Below are 16,910 nucleotides of genomic sequence, written 5' to 3' on the forward strand. Positions count from 1 at the left end.
CTTTATGATTTGAGGGGTGTGTTATTGAAATACAATAATTGTTTTCATTCAGGTAAACAAACATTAAAGATATTTGATGGGAATGATGCAGTGAAACGCAATCAATTTCGACTGATTTCAGTTCCAAGGATTGCAAAAAATGAAGAAGTTGTGGTAAGATACCTGGTGAAGGTCTAATATTCCAGTGTGATAAATGGGGCAAATAATTGTGTATTGCAATAGCCATGAGGCAATAATTTTACAAATGTAACACAACGATAACAAAATCTGTAAATGGGATAGGATATTAGAACATAATTTGGCTTCTTCATGTAGTTCTATTTAAAATTTAAAGTATTTGAAGAAGGGGTGGTCTAGATAGCTATACTGTAATGAGGCCCACAGCATATGCAGCAGAAAACCACATGTTAAGCAGTCTTCTAAGTTCTCCTTCCCTCTCTGACACTGAAGTCTGATTTTACTGATGTGAGCAATGTTGGACAATCTGCTCTTGAGATCCTGCTCCTCTAGTATTTACTTCTTTGAAATTTAGCCTGGACAGGCACAACTGTTGCACCTCAGCTAATCAGATTTGAAGACTGAAGCATATGGTAGTTATCCGCACTCCCTGCCTGGGAAAAAAGTAGTGGATTATGGGTCACACAGGGGCCACTCCCTAGCTTTTCCAGTGCTCCATGTTGGGTGGAAGCTTGTCCCAGGTCTAAATCAAATGTCCAGTGCAGGTCTTGGTTTACAGGGCTGGGCATAGCTTCTGGGTAAAGACTCCCTGCGATGCAGAGCTCGTAGGGGATGTGGCGGGGAGCATAGGAGGAATGAGCACGGGGAGTACTCTGCGTCAGTCAGGACTTGGCATGAGAGCCTGGAGAATATATTACCTCAGAATTTTGGCAATTTAAGCTGACAACGCACTCAGATTTTTGCCTTCATAGCATGCTCAGAATTGACAGAAGTTTTGAAAATGCTTTTTAGTGCTTCTGCATGTCAAAGGTCTTCAAGAAAAATTGCTTACAATGTTGACAACCCTTTTATTTAGGACTGCTTCTGTGCTTTCAATAAAATGTGCTTTGAAGCACATTTTATTAGACTGCTGCTTACAGTATCGAGGCAGAGTAAGTAATACTAGTTCTCGTAAACGACTTACTGGGCTTTGATCTCTGCAGAGTCTGTATGAGCAGAAGTGGTGCAGGCTTGTGCTAATGCTGGATGTAAAATTCCTCCGACTGCTTGCATCTTCCAGAAACAGCCCCTCACCTTTCCTCTTCACAGGTGTGTGGGTTTAGGCAGCCACATGACTGAGAAACTCACTGAGTTTCAGGTTTCCCGTAGTGCAAGAAGACTGAGTGTGCAGAATTGGGCTCAGTAAAGTTCAGTCTGCCATTTTCTTTCTGGAATAACTTCTGCATGTAGTGTGTGTTAGCTTTATTGGTGCCGTTTTTTTTTTTTAATCTACACAGTTAAAATAACTGTCACTTGACAAAAGTACTGTGGGCTGTGTTCAAATCTGTTTATGCCATTGGTAACACAAATTTTTCTTTTTGCATCTTCCACCAAAATGTTGTTCTAGTTTTTTTTCATTGCTATTTATCCACCATTCTGCACTTAAAATGCTTTTTCAATGTTGGTGTATAAGTAAGGTATTTTTAAATATCTACGGCTATGCAGATATTAATGGTATCTTTTCAAGAAAATGTTAATTTATCTTGCTGTGTCATAGGAAGCTGCTTTGAGGGCATACTACATAAATGATGATCAGCAAGAGTATGAGCTCCAGACCTTTACCCAGCAGGCCCTATTATCTGATGATGTGATCAACAGGAATGATGCTTTGGAAGACAGCAACATGGGTTCAGTATTCCGAGAATCTGTTCCTGATGCGTGGATTATCAGAGCCAAACCGAAGGATGAAGAAGTGATCAGAATTTATCCTGCTTGGCTAAAGTGAGTGCTTTCCTGCCTTATCACAAAGTTGTACTTCTTACCTAAATTTGTCCTCTACAGTCTAGCTCGGAAAATGACTTCAGTCACTGAAGTCTCACAAATAAAACGGACTGCAATTCATTCCTCTGTATTTACAATTCTTCTGGTGTATTTTTCTGAATAGATAACAAATATTACTAATTTAATTGCTGTGCTATAGCCTGGAAACACCTGTGCTTATGGGCTTCTTTGCATGCATAGACCATATTGTGCCACTTGTGTGGTTCTATTACTTTATGTTTGTCCAGTAAGATGCCACTTTGCATTAGTTGCATCTGTGTACAAATGATTACATATTGCTGTCACTTGAAAGCTTCATGTTATTTGGAAGAAGTATTAAGTAGGAAGAATTTAGTACAACTTCTGATGTGAGAAGAGGAGGAAGAACTAAAGAAAAAAGATGTATTCTATTTACCACTGAGACAATATGCATTTTAAGTGTATTTAAGCAGTGGAAAGAAGATTGACTGAAGATATGCTGATTTAATAAGAGCAGTGGGACAAAATATACATGTTTTGTTCTTCTTTCTCATGCAACTACAATGCCAAACTTCAGCCAAGATCTCCAGGTAATTCTGTGTGTAGGAAGAAACTCATTTGTAATGCTACAGTTTTAATGGCCAGTTCCTGGAGATGAGAATCTTCACCTGCCTGGTGTGGCTAACACTGAATCTGCCATAAGAGGTATTTCTTTTCTATTTAGGGTGGGAATGGCTTATATTTCTCTACGAGTAAATAAGGATAGCACTACGCAGACTGTGATCAAAGACGTGCTTCCATTGCTTGGAAGGCAGGTAAACAAAGTAAATCTCATAAGTATGTCTGTACATTACTTAAGTGACCCTGAACTGGAATGTGTATGTTTTTCTGGTTGGAAAAATTATTATTGGTTCATTTTCTCTCCTAACAGGTAGGCTGCTAAAAACTTTCTCTAATCTTGATTATAGACCTTCTTGCTCTGTACTGAACATTATCTTTAGTCTTTCTGGGTCAAGCAACCTTTCTTGTATAAAGACAATGATGCTTGGTCTGCACTACATTTTTTCTGGTTGTCTATATCTTGAAATTTTTAGGATATGCTTGTATGTAAATATACTGCTTATCTCATCTTGTATGAAACCTTTTGCAATTATTGTTATAACAGTCATGCTTGTTTTCTACTATTTCGGTCTGCATTTCCAGGTGTTCAGACCCAAGGCTGAATGGGATCTGCATGCTTTACCATCTGCATTCCTTCCAGCCTCCTTGGAAAAGAGATTGGATACATCTTGTAATCTCATAGACGTACATGTTTCCCTTGGAAGATAATCTATTTTCAGTCTGGCTGTCTGTGTTACAGTTGATGCCAAGATAGGACGATTTTCAGGGAAAAAGGCACTGGTAGTCTGAATCGGGCCCAAAATTGTGGAGGCATGAAACTAGTGTGCGTATTTCATGCAGCCACTTGAGCTTGTGTGCATACCAACAGGTCAGCACACATCATCTGCTCCAGGGAACAGCCATTCTTGCAGAGGGTGGCTGCTTTCTTTTGCTGTTATTTTCAGGGTTTTGGACATGCATGTGGCTACTACTTGAAGTAGGTGAGATACTGTAGATCTCTTAGTGTACTCAGATATGTAGCGCGTGGAGCTCAATTTGCCCTGTAATATGTGACATGGTTACAATCCTTTTCCTCAAGTGCTGTAGACTTTTTAACAAAATTTGGAAAATCTTGTTCTTTTGAGGTGCTATAGGTATGGATTAACTCAAGGAAGCTATCAGTTAGGTCTTGTGACAGTGATCTGTCAATGACAAGGACTCAAGTAAGTTCTGGACATTTGTTTCACTTAAAACTTTTCCTATTTTCTTTGAAAGTATTCATCAGTGTAGCACATCATAGGCTGTTAGGTAGCAGATCTGCTATACTCACTGCATAATAAAGGTATTCATGAAGAAACCTGTCAATGTATATTCATCATTGAAAGGTGGAATTCCATCTTAGGATATGCAGAGTCTTGAAAAAATTCATTGCTTCTCAGGCTGAGTTATCTTGAAAGTTTTCCCGGGTTATTTCTGTCAAAAAAGGCTTGTGATCATGGTTTGGGGTGAGCAGAGGCTGTCCAAGGCAGATTTTCCATTTGCTGTATGGCACAAGGTTTTGCTTTTGTCCTCATTCTAGGTTCCTCTCCAAGGTAGTGTGAAAAAAGCAACTGGAGGCCTGATGAACAGGATAGGCAGACACTCTGTATGAAAAAGGTCATCAGATCTCTGTTGCTGAGAAGCTAGTTTGTGGTTGTGAGAGGCTTCATTCCTTGGTCCACTTGCAATATCTCTGATGTTGATATTTTTTAAAGGGTCTTCTCTTTTGCTGTATGAAGATGAGCAGATAGGAAATCTTTGTTTTAAGATACAAAATTTCCCTGTGCTGAAGATCTTCTCCAAATAACTCTCATCCATTTCAGGCCAAGCAAATGTAGATAATTAGAGCTTTTAACACCTCTGTTCATGACACGTAAAGCAAGATACTGTGTCCTCTGAGTCTCAAAGCCTTCCAGTAAAAGTAAGAGACTTCCTCAGTCTGAGTGTCCAGGATTGCAATAATGGTAGCAAGTGGTTGAAATCTTGGCTCTGCCAGCTTTTCTCATCTGACTGTGAGGGAACTGTGTGCTTTCTGCTGTCCTGACAGCTAACAGTACTGTTTGGAGAAGAAGCTGTGGCACACGTGCGTAAGATTTTTTTTCATCACCAGCAGTGATGGAAAATGTGAATTTTCCATATATATGTGATAATATGTGGAATTACGTGGATTGTGAGGCCAAGAATGGCCACCAGTAAGTCTGCTTTTGCCAGGCCTGTTCCTTAGCTGATCTTCTTGAAGAGCAGGTTCACTCCCTGCCCAGCACACTTTCCTCAGGAAGAATGTTGTGGCAATATCCTAACTGTGCTGCTTGTCACCGAAGGGGGTAGAGTTAACTGTGCTTTGTTGGAGCCCTGTCTCCATCATGCTGCGAGGATACCTGGATAGTTAAGAAGACAGGAGGCTGAAAGTGTAAAATAAAAGTTATTCCCTCCCTGGCATGGGTGATGTGCACTAGGGGATAAACACTGGGGTTGATTTTAAAATGTTTAATTTTCCATGTTTTGTGTGTGCAGTACATGATGTGACTGCTGATTTAATGTAAACATTTGGCAAAATTATATCCTGTTTAGAAAGTACAATTATGTGTCGCATCTTTTGGCAGACGGAGTCTATTCAGAGTTTCAAGTTAGTAGAAGTACTTATGGGCAGTAAGCAAGGTAAGTGAAGGAACATTTGCCAAATGCACATCTGTAACTGATCTGCTAGCGTTTATTTTAATTTTGACGCAGTCACATTTAATTTTTTACAATAAATTCCTTCATAAATAAAACTGCTTCTTGTTGAAACAGTGAGGTAGGTTCTTTTCAGTCTTGTATGTCCTGTGGGCATAAAATTTGCTTCTCTTTCTTCATCCTCACGTGAAGGTTTGTTAGTGGTTTCTGGAGTGTATTGACACTTTGGCAAAGAGACCTGTTTTGGGGAGCTGCCTTTGACTGACATCAGTTACTTAACTGGAGTTATTTAGTAAAGGTTATTTGTAAAGTCTGTTTGGCTCCTTTCCTCCTCCTGCTTTCCCCTGCCACTGCCCTCAAAAGAGAGCGAATTCAAGTCCTGAGACAGTCCAAGGGACGGGCTTCTCCTTCCCTTGGCAAGTCCGAGAGTATATGCGTGCATTAGTAAAGTGCTGAAATCTGTAGTCCTAGCACTGCTCGAGAAGGTTGCGATACTGCAGGAACGGAGCTGGTATTCGCCAGGTTCGGACCTCTCTGTGCTTCGTCCCTGCACCGTAAGGCTGCAGGGAGAGAGAAGCAAAGCTGCTGAAGCAGCCGGATGGTGTCCTGGCCGCGCTCGAGTGACCATCCAAAGTCCAGATATTCGGCTGTAACTTTGCTTTCTCTATGAGCATTATCAGTAAGTTGTTTTATAAGGTCCTTGTTGCCTGGTGAATGTCCTACCTTGACTGGTTTCTGATCCTTTGTTTTAAAGCTCTGTTTTAGCCAAAAGCTGCTAAAAATGTTTTGATGTTTCATTGAAATGCAGCAGTTACTTAACACTTTATTTGTCAGGGTAACAGCCTAACTGTTTAATAGCAGACTAGTCGCCTGCTGTTAAACAGTTACAGCTTGCTACCCAAGTACTGCTGGTTTTTGTGACTGGCTTCAAGCTGTTCCTGCCCTATATATCTATCTATCTGTTAAAGAGTATGGTGTTTAAACACTGAACAAATTAACTGTCAGACTGTTCAAAGCACCTTTGTGGTTTTTCTGTTGAATAATGAGCAGTTCAGGTCTCCGTGCTCTTTATGTTAGATGTACACAAAGATGTGTACAAAGTGAATTTTCCATGAAATTTTGTAATTTTGTTGTTTAATTGAGCCTGATAATAACTCCTGCTGCTTTCAAATATAATTAATAGTCGTGTTATCTCTAGTTCAGCAGATGTTTAATTGTCTGATTAAGCCGGATAATAACTTTTACTGCTTTCAAACATGATTAATGTTTTTGCCCTCTCTAGTTCAGCGGATGGTGTTGGACAATCAGGAACTGATCCTTAATAGACTTAAGGACATACGAAAGGTAAGTCTGAAATATGATCCTTTCTTATAGCAAGTGGGGAATCCCCTTTTTATAGAAAAAAATAAATATTTAGTTACCTCCCAGTGGTTCATCTGTAGAGAAGCCAAGTGTTTGGACTGAAGTTTGTTTCTATTTTGTGGCTTTCTCTAGGCTTAGAGAACTTGATTTGAAGGATTCAGAACTATTTGGGATTTTGTGTCACAATATCACTGTGTTTTCACCACGTCATGTAATTTATTTTCTTTATTTTTGTAGACTTCAATACGTCAGATGAATCAAACAAGGTTTTACATTGTGGAAAACAGTAAATCCATTGTTCGAGTAAATTTGTTTGTTGGTGGCCTTCCCCCTCAGCTTTCTGCTGAAGAATACACTAATATTCTCAAGGATGAATTAGCTATCAAAAGTAAGTAAGCAGATACATGTTCAGAGCTGTTCATCTGTACAGAATAAAATGTAGTAGTGTGTTTCTCCCTTTTTCTGTTTTTTTTCTTAATGTTTTCAGACCTATTTTGAAAAATCAGTCTGCCTTCTACTACTTACAGTTTTTTTTTAATTTTAATATGTTGACAATTGCACGAGAGATATGACAGCTCGTTATTCAAGGGATAAAATTGTTATGTTCCTTGAGTTATATTTGACTGCAGCAGCCTGCCTAGTGTAGAAAAAGTCCCTTTTTAAAAGTGAAACATACGTATCAGCACCTCTGTTCCCTTCATTTCCCACTGAATTTTTTGCATGAGCTGTTCCCCATATAGACTCTGTGCTCTGTCCCTCGTCACAGAGAAATATGATCTGTGGATGCATGCACTTACAGACAAACACTCAGTGAAAAGAAGAATTTATTTTCCTTTTTCAGAGAAGTGTAATTGATTTTTCACAATACTCTTTCAACTAATGCATTCCATAAACAGTATCAGGAAGGCATCATGTATTTTACTGCAGTAAAGTGAAGTATATTTTCCCAGTCTTTTATATAACTTCAAAAGGAACTGAAGTTCAAATGCCAGGAAGAATTCCTAGTCACCTTTTGTGAAAATCAGTTTAGCTTTTCTAACTTGCAAAGTAAACTCTGAAGAGGGAAAGTGTTAGCTGGAGGTTCTCCCTATGTTTGTATGACTTTTAGTATTTATTTATATTGTATTTTTATGTAACTTTAAAAAATATTTTAAATATTTACTCTAAATGTACCAAGGTTTTATGTGTTTATATTTTTACCCTTTGCAGCAAATGTAGTATCCCTGACTCATGTTTATCAAGCACAAGGTAGGCATTAAGATTTTAAGTATTGCAAACAATGTCTGTTTTCAAAACTCCCATTTAATACTAGAGGTTTTAAGCTCAGACTAGTAGTTGTCTTACTTCCTAAGCAAATAGTTGTTCAGATCAAATATATCACATTTTAGTGTATTTATGAAGAACAGTGGATTAATGTTACCATATTAAAACAAGGTTGGCTTCATGCCTCATGTAGTAGAAAGGGGTAATGTTCCATGATAAAAGTGAGTTTGAAGTATCACTTCAATTGCATAGTATTAGCACCACTGAACTGTCAAAAATCCTTCAGATGCTCTCTCTTCGCTTTGGCTTCTAAAGTACTAAAATTTGATTGTGCTCTTGAACTTCCTGAGATTGTTTCAAGGTCACTGTTTCCTAGCTGCAGCATTAAGACTTTAATTGGCTACTTTGGGGTTCAGCGGTTGGGTGCCTGAAGAAAATTCTTACTCTCGCCTCTCCGTTTTTCCTCTGAACATGCAGGTGGTTTTTCTTTGAGCTATTGCTTTGCTTTTGCTGTATGCGTTTTATTTCACTAAAGGCAGAGAGGCCGTAAGGCTTCTGAGAGCTGGAGAAACAGCAGCTCTGTGCAGTTTTAGCGTAGGGGGCAGGCGTGGACCTGTATTTTTGGTAAACTTGAAAAGAAAAATGTGGGAATTTTTGTGTGTGTGTGCTTTTTCTGTCCATATCTGACAAGTTTCAAATGCTTTGGCGGGCTTAATTTCCAAATGAGTGGTAACTGAATCTTCTGTAACATTGCCTTGAAGATTGTAGTTGCACACTGAGACCTCATCATGGAGAGCTTTCACTGAAAAGCGTTAGAATTAGTGCTGTCTGTATAAACCCCTGCTGGTTTTGTGCTTTCTTTGTGTATTTGCCATACACTCCGCATACATAAATACTGACTTTCCAGAATGAAAACCATAAAACTTTGAGATGCGTCCTTTGTCCTTCATATTTCTGAATGGAGACTAATTGTATTTATGATACTCTTCTCAAGTCACAGCTTTATTTAACCAAGTTTACATGTATGTGCTTTTTTATAGCCATTCTTGCTAATACATGTTTTTTATTGCTCTTTGAGTTTTTTTCACTTTCTGAGTATTTTTATGTTTCTGAGGCTTCCTGAGCAGTGTGGATCTTACCAACACACTGCAGAAGCTCTGCTTTTCTGATCCAGGAAACAACAGAAATAGTCAAAATTAATTCTTTCACTTTTGGTTGCCATAGCAGCCAAACTGTGTTGCCAGCTTACATCTCATATGCTGTCCATTATGCTCCTTGATTTTGTCCTGCCTGTTTTCCAAGTCTGTCTTCCTCACTGAGTATCTCATTTCAGACTAACTTCTCAGTATTTTATTTTCTTGTTTTTTTCCCCTTTGTCTGCCATTTTTTCCTGGCTTTCCAGTACGGGACCTAAGCCAACTTAAAGATCTAAAATTGATTCTCCGACCAAATCTTTGCTTGTAATAATTCCTACTTGAGATGCTGTCAGTGAATAGAACTCCTGGTTTTTTAATAATGAGATATAAAATGAAATGTGATACTTCTGTCGCTTGTACTTGTTGAAGGAATAGCCTATTAGTTATGATAAAGCATATGGAAATAGATGGTGTTTCTGAAGCCCAAAGGAAATCTTTAAATATGTATCAGTCTTGTGCTGCAATTCTTTTTGTCCTTGAACTGCTTTGCTTTAGCAAAAATCTAGGATTTGGGGGTATAAAGGAAGACTTAAAAAAAAATCCTAATGCACTGATAACCTGCAATCACAAATGTTGCAGAAGATTTCTTGTAGCAGCTATTGCTGAATAATATCCTAAGTAAACTTTTGCTGTGATTTGATAAAGTTGGTTTTCTAAAAATAGAATATATAAAAAAATAGTTCTAACACCTTTTTACAGGTGCTGTTGTACTCGAAATTTCATGTTTTTCTGAAGCTGAGAGAATATATATGCTAGTTAAAGATACAACTGTCAATGACAAGCCTCTGAACAGTGTGGTGATTCCTGAAGTTATGGTAAGAGATGAGGTTAAATTTACAACTTGTGATTAAAAAAAAAACAAACAAGAAACCCCTACCTTCAGACTTTTCCTGATGGAAATAAATAACAATACATGATATGCAAGGGAGAGGTACAATGGGTTTTTGTAAACGGTGTGGTGAAAAAGTACTGAGAGTTTGTACTTCCTGTGTCTGATATATTCTGTGGCTTAAAAGTCATTAGTCCTATTAGTACTGATCTGTGAAGAAGTGTGAGCCTAACTATAAAACTATAAAGGGGAGAAAACACAGCATGTGTGTTGAGCCCTTAAAAAGAGAATCCCTGACATCTGCCAAATACTGCTTTTGCCAAACTTCCAGAATGTTACAGCAACAGTAATAAAAAATTGACCTTTAAAGCCACTACATGGTGGGGCAGGAGGGTGAATTTTGTTTCTTGGTTTAAAAGGGTATAGAGACTGGCAGTGAAGAAGGAAAAAATACATTTTCCTTGGGGAGTACAGCGCTTCACAGTGGATCTTGATCACTTCTGAGTTCTGAAAGATTTGGGGGAGAACACTTCCCATGGTGACTTTACTGTAAAAAGTGAATCAGTCTTTTTACAGAGTGCTTACAGATCGTATGACGTGCTAACAGGGTAGTGAATTCTCTACCAGTCCAAAAAGATGAGCTCTCTTTCTGAAAGAAGGTTGCAGCTGAGGCAGAACTTTGACTTAATGCAAGAATCCTTTCATGAATTCAAGCTTCATTCTGATTTACTCCTTTTTGTGGTTACAAATCATCTTCTTGCAAATCACTTGGTTTGATAATAGGCTTCCTGTTATTAAAGCAGATTCGGGGTGAAAAGAGGGAAACGGTCCATTGAGCAGAGTGATTTTTAAAGAGAAGGATGTAGGTTCTGTCCAAAGGAGAACGTAGCCATAATCCATAATCACCTTCTGCTGAGCTAAGAGGTACTGTCTTTCCGGAGTTGCATTGCAGCAGCACTGCGGCGAATGGAGGGAGGATCTTAGTTTGACTTCTTTAGAACTTCACAGAAAGATGAATACTTGACAAAGTACACAGTTAATGGGAACTGTGAAACAGTTTTAGATAGGAGGGTCTGAAGTTCAGTAGCGGAAACGAGAACGATTGGTTGCACACTTATATGCCTCCTTTACCATTTAAAATTCCCCATGCTTGTTGAAGTTTCTTGAAGGCACAATTCTCTTTTTATATAAACAGATACTAATGACGATGCTTATGTGAAACTGCCAAGATTAAAAACTACCCCCCTTCAAAAAAAAGTGAGAGCCTTGTCCTTGTGCATGCCTGAGCGTTATGTTTCGTGAGATCATTAGAAACCAATTTTCTCCCCCACAGCCTGCACCAAATAAGGTTCAAGGTTTTTATTTATCAGAAGTAGAACACGGTGTGAAGGTGGGACTGCTTTTGAATAGTTGGTTTCAGTGGTTGCTTAAGTCAATGCATTATGAGCCTAGATTTGGTGTACGGCATAAAGTTGAACACACTCCACTCTGTTGAGTAGGTGTGTCAGGGTTTCTGACACTATATATGTTTGGAGTGAACTTGTTGAGGCCAGGAAAATATGGATAATGCTATTTTTTTATCTGATGCAAGATATTTCTTGGAAACTCCATTTCATAGCCTGCTGGGGTGGGATTTCAAGTGTGTAGGAAGGGGGCAGGGGCTGTACCTATGCACATGCATTTTGTTTCTATTCCAGCGTGTATTGTGTATATTTGGCCATCTCACTGAAAAGAAACAAGGTTTAATGAAATAATATTTCATGTACTGTTCAAATGGGCTTAGGCCATCCAGCTTACACTGTTCACTCATTACCCAGAGTAAACTAACAAGCAATAATTGACCCTGCTTTGAGCAGGAGTTGGACTAGATGACTTCCTGACGTCCCTTCCAACCTGGATTATCCTATGATCCTGTTAGCCTTTGTTTATATTTTTATATATGTGATCATTTAAATATAGCAACAGGAAATACTTGTACAGGAACTCAGCACAATATTAAACTTATGCTGTGTTTGGCTTTCCTCTTGTGGGTGAAATGCAAAGAAAATGGAATGGAATACCAATATATGGTCTTGAAAGTAGAATGGATCATAAGACATAAAGGGAACAGTGTCTTAGTTCATGAATATTTTTCCAAATTGCAACCTAAATTATAAAATAAACTCTTAAAATTCCATGGAAGCATGGAAGTAAATTAGTGGGTAACATCTGCTCTGTCTTTTGCTAGTCCTTCATTTTTTCCAGTTTTAGATTCATTTGCTCTATTTTATATACCTCCTGAAGAGTAGGCCTAGTTCTAATCTAGCATAGTCATATCTGCCTGAAGTAATTCATCCTCTTCTTATCTTTATTGAAAAGTTTGAGCACGGAATCAATTTCCACTAAGTGCTTCTTGCAAAGTCATGCAATTAGTGTGACTGGGTGTGGTGTTATGTTACTCCTCTGCCATTTCATGATCTTGGGCATTTAAGGATTTTGTCAAATACACTTTCATTTCACAATATTTAAATGAGTGAAAATAGTCTGTTTTCATTAGAATGTGAACAAGTGCAGTCTTTTACAAGCTGCTGTACTAGCGTGTTTAAGGACCTTATTGTAATACTGAGGCACTTTGGTACCCGTTTGGTAGCATGTTAGGCTGGATGCATTGCAAAGCTGAGTCTTTGAATTGAAAGCTAATTTCACAGAATTACTAACAAAAAAAAGCTTCAGATAGTTGTTCTAGCCTGATATCAGCTGCAAAGGGGACCATTTTTTTGGTGTTTCATCGCTAGTTCCACTCATCAGTGGAATGTCCTCTGACATATTATATTTGGATTCCTTATGAGTAGTGAAAAAGGACAGTTTCCCAAACAGTTAGAACTTTCCATTTCCAGTTCATTTCCACTAATTCTTCACACAAATGTGTCCAACTTAAAAGCTTGCCCATTTAATCACCCTCTTAACCAAAACACTGTGAGGGGTTACTTTCCACCGTTCTGCTGCTGCAACAATTTCCCCAAAAGTATAGAAACCTTTCCTTGAGCTCCTGCTGAGATTCCTGTTGTGCTGACGTACCTTGCTCATCGTTCTTTGTAAGAGGCAAGGACCATGCTGTCTGGCCAGGGAGGAGGAGTCTTGCTCTTGGGAAATGATGAGTACTTGTGCATGGGAGATGCTAGTGACAGCCTATTGCAAATGTCAAATTTACTTGGAGTGTAGAGATTTCTGCAGTTCGTGGAAACAGTTCAGCGTAGGAAGATGCACCGTAAATGTCTAGCTGGCAGGCCTGTGGCACAGGACATCTTGTTCTGTTTTGTTATTAGATGTGATTGTACAGTATACTCAGCAGAAAGGGGATTAGCTTGAATAATACGTATCTTGTACGAGCCTGAAGCCACTTCATGCTAATCCTGACAAATTAAGCAATGTGCAGTGGCTGCCAGAGTGTGTAAATCACACGCCCTCCGTTAGCTGTCTCTGAGAAACAAGCAACAAATTCCTTCCTGAATATCAGCCAGCACAAAACCCCTCTGCAAACTTCACTTTTCAAGCATAGTGTCAAAGGCAGGGCTGAAGGGGGAAGGGAATCCGAAGGCTGTGACTCACGCATTCCCTTCTGCAGAGTAACAGGCTATAATTCACTTGTCCCCACTGGGGTTTTGTGAAGGGATTAAAAAAATTCCACCATGTAAGAGCGAGATCCTTATGGTCATAATACGCATGGCCCTGTTCTGCAGTATGAACCTCAAAACCTGATTCTCATAGAGGTTTTAACCCATACTCAAAAGTCAGTGTTGGCCTTTCTCTTAGGGGTTTAGCACTGTTTCTTACTCTCTTAAGTTTAACAAAGAGTGATGGTTGGAAAAGTTAAACGTAAGGCAAAGCATACTTTGAGAGAGCCTCTACCCTTTCTAAAATGCTTCTGTTTATTCTGCACACGTGCATTGTGCTCTATATAGATATTTTGTTAGGTCTAGGCAATCTCTGTGGCTGCTTGTCACTCTTAATTGCATTCAGGATATATGTTTCACTGTTTTTTTTAACAGCATTAACAGTTGACAGCTAGGAAATTTAGATGGCAATTTTGTGGAAATTGTAAATACATACTTGCAATAATATATTTGCTTGGATACGATCTCAAACCACTTTCCAAAACATAGCTGTGCATTTGAATATCTCAGAACTTACTAAGTCTCAAAAATCAGTGCAAGTCCCTGAAGATCTCTGTGAATTTTTAGTTACTTGATTTTAAATGCAGTACTTAAGAAATTGTCTGTAAAAGGGAGTAATATAAAACACGTGCTTAGTATGTCACTTATAAATGTCCACAACCAGTATTTTTACAAGTAAATTTCCTGAAGAAGAGAAGGTAATTATATGCTCTTGCCTTCATTTTAATAAGGTATTTGTTTGACTAAAGTTTTGGACTGGCTTCTTTCCTGTTGCTCTTTTTTGAAAAAGTTTTTGTTTACGTTGAGCTGCAGAGATGATTTTTTTTATTTCCCTTTTTCTCTTCCTTTCCCCTCCCCTTCATTACACTTTTTTTAAACCCCAGAAGCTTTTGGGTATGGAACCAAGCTCGAGGCTTCAGATAGCTTGTCTTGTTAAGAAAGTTAGAATGGTTGAAGGCCAAATGAGAGAAAAGCGGGAACTGAGTAGGTGAGGACGCAGTGCAGAGCAGAAGCTAGAACAAGAGATTTAAGAAAGGAGCAGGATCCAGTGGGAAGCTGCTCTTCCTTTCAGAGCCTTTTACTGCTTGCATGAGCAGTTTCCAAGGGAAAGCTTCATAATGGGATATGGCAGATGGTAATGCAGTAACTGATTTGATAACGAGAAGGACTTTATTAAGAAGTGAGAATTTCAGTTGCCATTTTATTAATGCCTGTGAAGGCTAGAGACGGAAAAAAATCCAGCTTTCTAGCTGGGATGTGTGGATCCTGGAGATGTTGACATTACAATTCAAGAAGTCCTTCTTTTATGCAACAGTGGCATGCATTGTTTTGCTTAGACTTCCTTTTGCTGGTTACAAATATCCTTTTTGTGTACTTAACAGAAATAAATATATTCCTTCCCCCCTCCCCTGCCCTGTTTTTATGTTGGACATGATTTGAATAATTGCTTCCCCTTTTTCAGTAAAGCCTGAATACAGAGGTGAGAGATTTTTTGACTTAGCAGTCTTCACGGTAGGGTGTGAAGGTGGTTCGTCAGGTTAAAGCTGGGCTCCCTGCGGGGTCTACTTTGCAACCTCTGTCTTGCCAGTTTAGCTGCTTTGCTGGCAGCGAGAAACCTTGACAGAGGGATGACAGGGCTGTGTGGCTCTATTGGCTCTTTGTCAGCCATTGTAGTCCTTGTCTAATTTTTTGGAGAAAACGCATGCATTTTGAAGGTGAATGTCTCTAGCAGGATCTAAAGCAAGAGAAAGGAAGGAGCAAGAGGAGCAATGCATACCTGCTTAGTGTTTCTCGTTTCTTAGTGTGTTTTCCATTTGCGTCTACAAATCACAGCTGATGAAAGGAGGTGTTTCCCATGTAGGCAGTGACACAGAGGAGAGAGATTTTTATGTAGCTGCTGATACCTTGACACACATGACAGGGTGTCACTTTCTGAGCATTATTGCCCAACTCTTTGGGACACCAAAGCAGGTGTCTGATATTGAGATGCCCACAGGTAGTGTTTATTTTTAAGCATCCAAATCAGCATACAAGTAAGAAATGACTTGGGTATCTCAGTGTCGGGCTGCAGTTTGCTTTCCCAAAACATTGCTCAATCGTTTGTCCTGTTTTTTCCATTCTTAGACTTAGTTCATGCTCTTTTGTGATTACTGATACGGAGCAGTTGACACATTATCTGGGTGCTGGCTCATCCCCTCTGTAGCTTGTGGCATCTCTTCCCATATGTGTAAGCTGTTGTCACACTACTGCTTCTCCTCTCCAAATCATTCTTGTCTAAATGACTTATATTTAGCACTGTTGTTCTTTTGCCTGAATTCAGCCCGTCAGCTACGTGACAAATTACTGTTCCCTGAATGCTGTCCAATTTGTAAATACAAATTATCATAACTTAGGAACTGTGGCAAACAATTCTGTTTTGAAACATGCTTGTTGAAATGCCTGATAAACATCTTTAACTTATACCTGCCCAATAGCCGTATGAAAGTCTTAAGCCCTGTGACAGAAGGAATCAAAAGTGTCTAAGTATTTTCTGCTTTTTATAGAGTGATCTAAGGCCTGGTTTAAAACCAGTTCTTAGGTAGTATTTCTCATAATTAGAAGTTCTGATCTCTGTTTAGGCTACAGGTACTGCTTCTGTACGGTACATTGACTACCTCAGGAAATCACTTCATACATTATCTTCTGCAGTGTAGTGACTTTTCTTTGAAATGACTGCTGCAAGGGTACCAGGCTCCACAGCAGCACTCCTACACTTCGAGTGCCCTGTTTATAGTAGCTCAGGAGGAGATGAGAGGTTTGTAAGGTCCTGGCACCAAATCTCCCCGGTTTAAATTTTAAATATGTATTTTTAAAAGAAGCTTTCAGTCTCTTCTTTCTTGAGGAGAGATATGTTAGTGTCTGCCCTAAACTCCCTGAAAATTTTGAAATGTTTTGTCCTTATAATTTAAGTTTTGTGGTCGCCTTAGAAGCTATGTAGAACAAATGTTTCAGCTGGTTTTTGGAAGGCGTTCTCTTTTTGCAAGGAAAATATTTGAATTAACATGATTCTGAAAGTCATTTTATCCCTCAAACTATGCTTTTCTATATACTATTTGCTGACAATGTTTAGCAAGGCCTAGTTATAGTGCCTTTGTTTTTAACATTAGGCCAGACTCTGTAGTTAGAGTGGGCAAAGGACACTTGAGTTTCCCAGAAGACAAGATCTGCAGCTTGTCTGTCCATTTTCTGAACATTGAATCTTTTATTTGTTGAATCTGGATTTTTTTTTTTTTTTACTAAGCGTCTAGGAAATACTTTGAAATGCGGTAGTAATTTTCCTGCCGTAGTTGTGTTTTTGGC

At 38.9% G+C, this 16,910-nt stretch overlaps 1 protein-coding gene across 1 annotated transcript in view; it reads left to right on the forward strand.

Moving 5' to 3' along the window:
- The window catches only part of DGKQ (diacylglycerol kinase theta), a 98,506-nt gene that overhangs the window by 58,894 nt on the left and 22,702 nt on the right, over nt 1-16,910 (forward strand). The window contains exons 8-15 of the mRNA XM_067315969.1: nt 53-153; nt 1,715-1,938; nt 2,681-2,771; nt 5,199-5,253; nt 6,551-6,612; nt 6,868-7,018; nt 7,840-7,878; nt 9,789-9,904. Coding sequence (XP_067172070.1) covers nt 53-153; nt 1,715-1,938; nt 2,681-2,771; nt 5,199-5,253; nt 6,551-6,612; nt 6,868-7,018; nt 7,840-7,878; nt 9,789-9,904 — 839 coding nt within the window. The remainder of the gene's footprint in view (nt 1-52; nt 154-1,714; nt 1,939-2,680; nt 2,772-5,198; nt 5,254-6,550; nt 6,613-6,867; nt 7,019-7,839; nt 7,879-9,788; nt 9,905-16,910) is intronic.

This window comes from Apteryx mantelli, chromosome Z, assembly GCF_036417845.1.
Source record: "Apteryx mantelli isolate bAptMan1 chromosome Z, bAptMan1.hap1, whole genome shotgun sequence".
NCBI classification, from domain to species: domain Eukaryota; kingdom Metazoa; phylum Chordata; class Aves; order Apterygiformes; family Apterygidae; genus Apteryx; species Apteryx mantelli.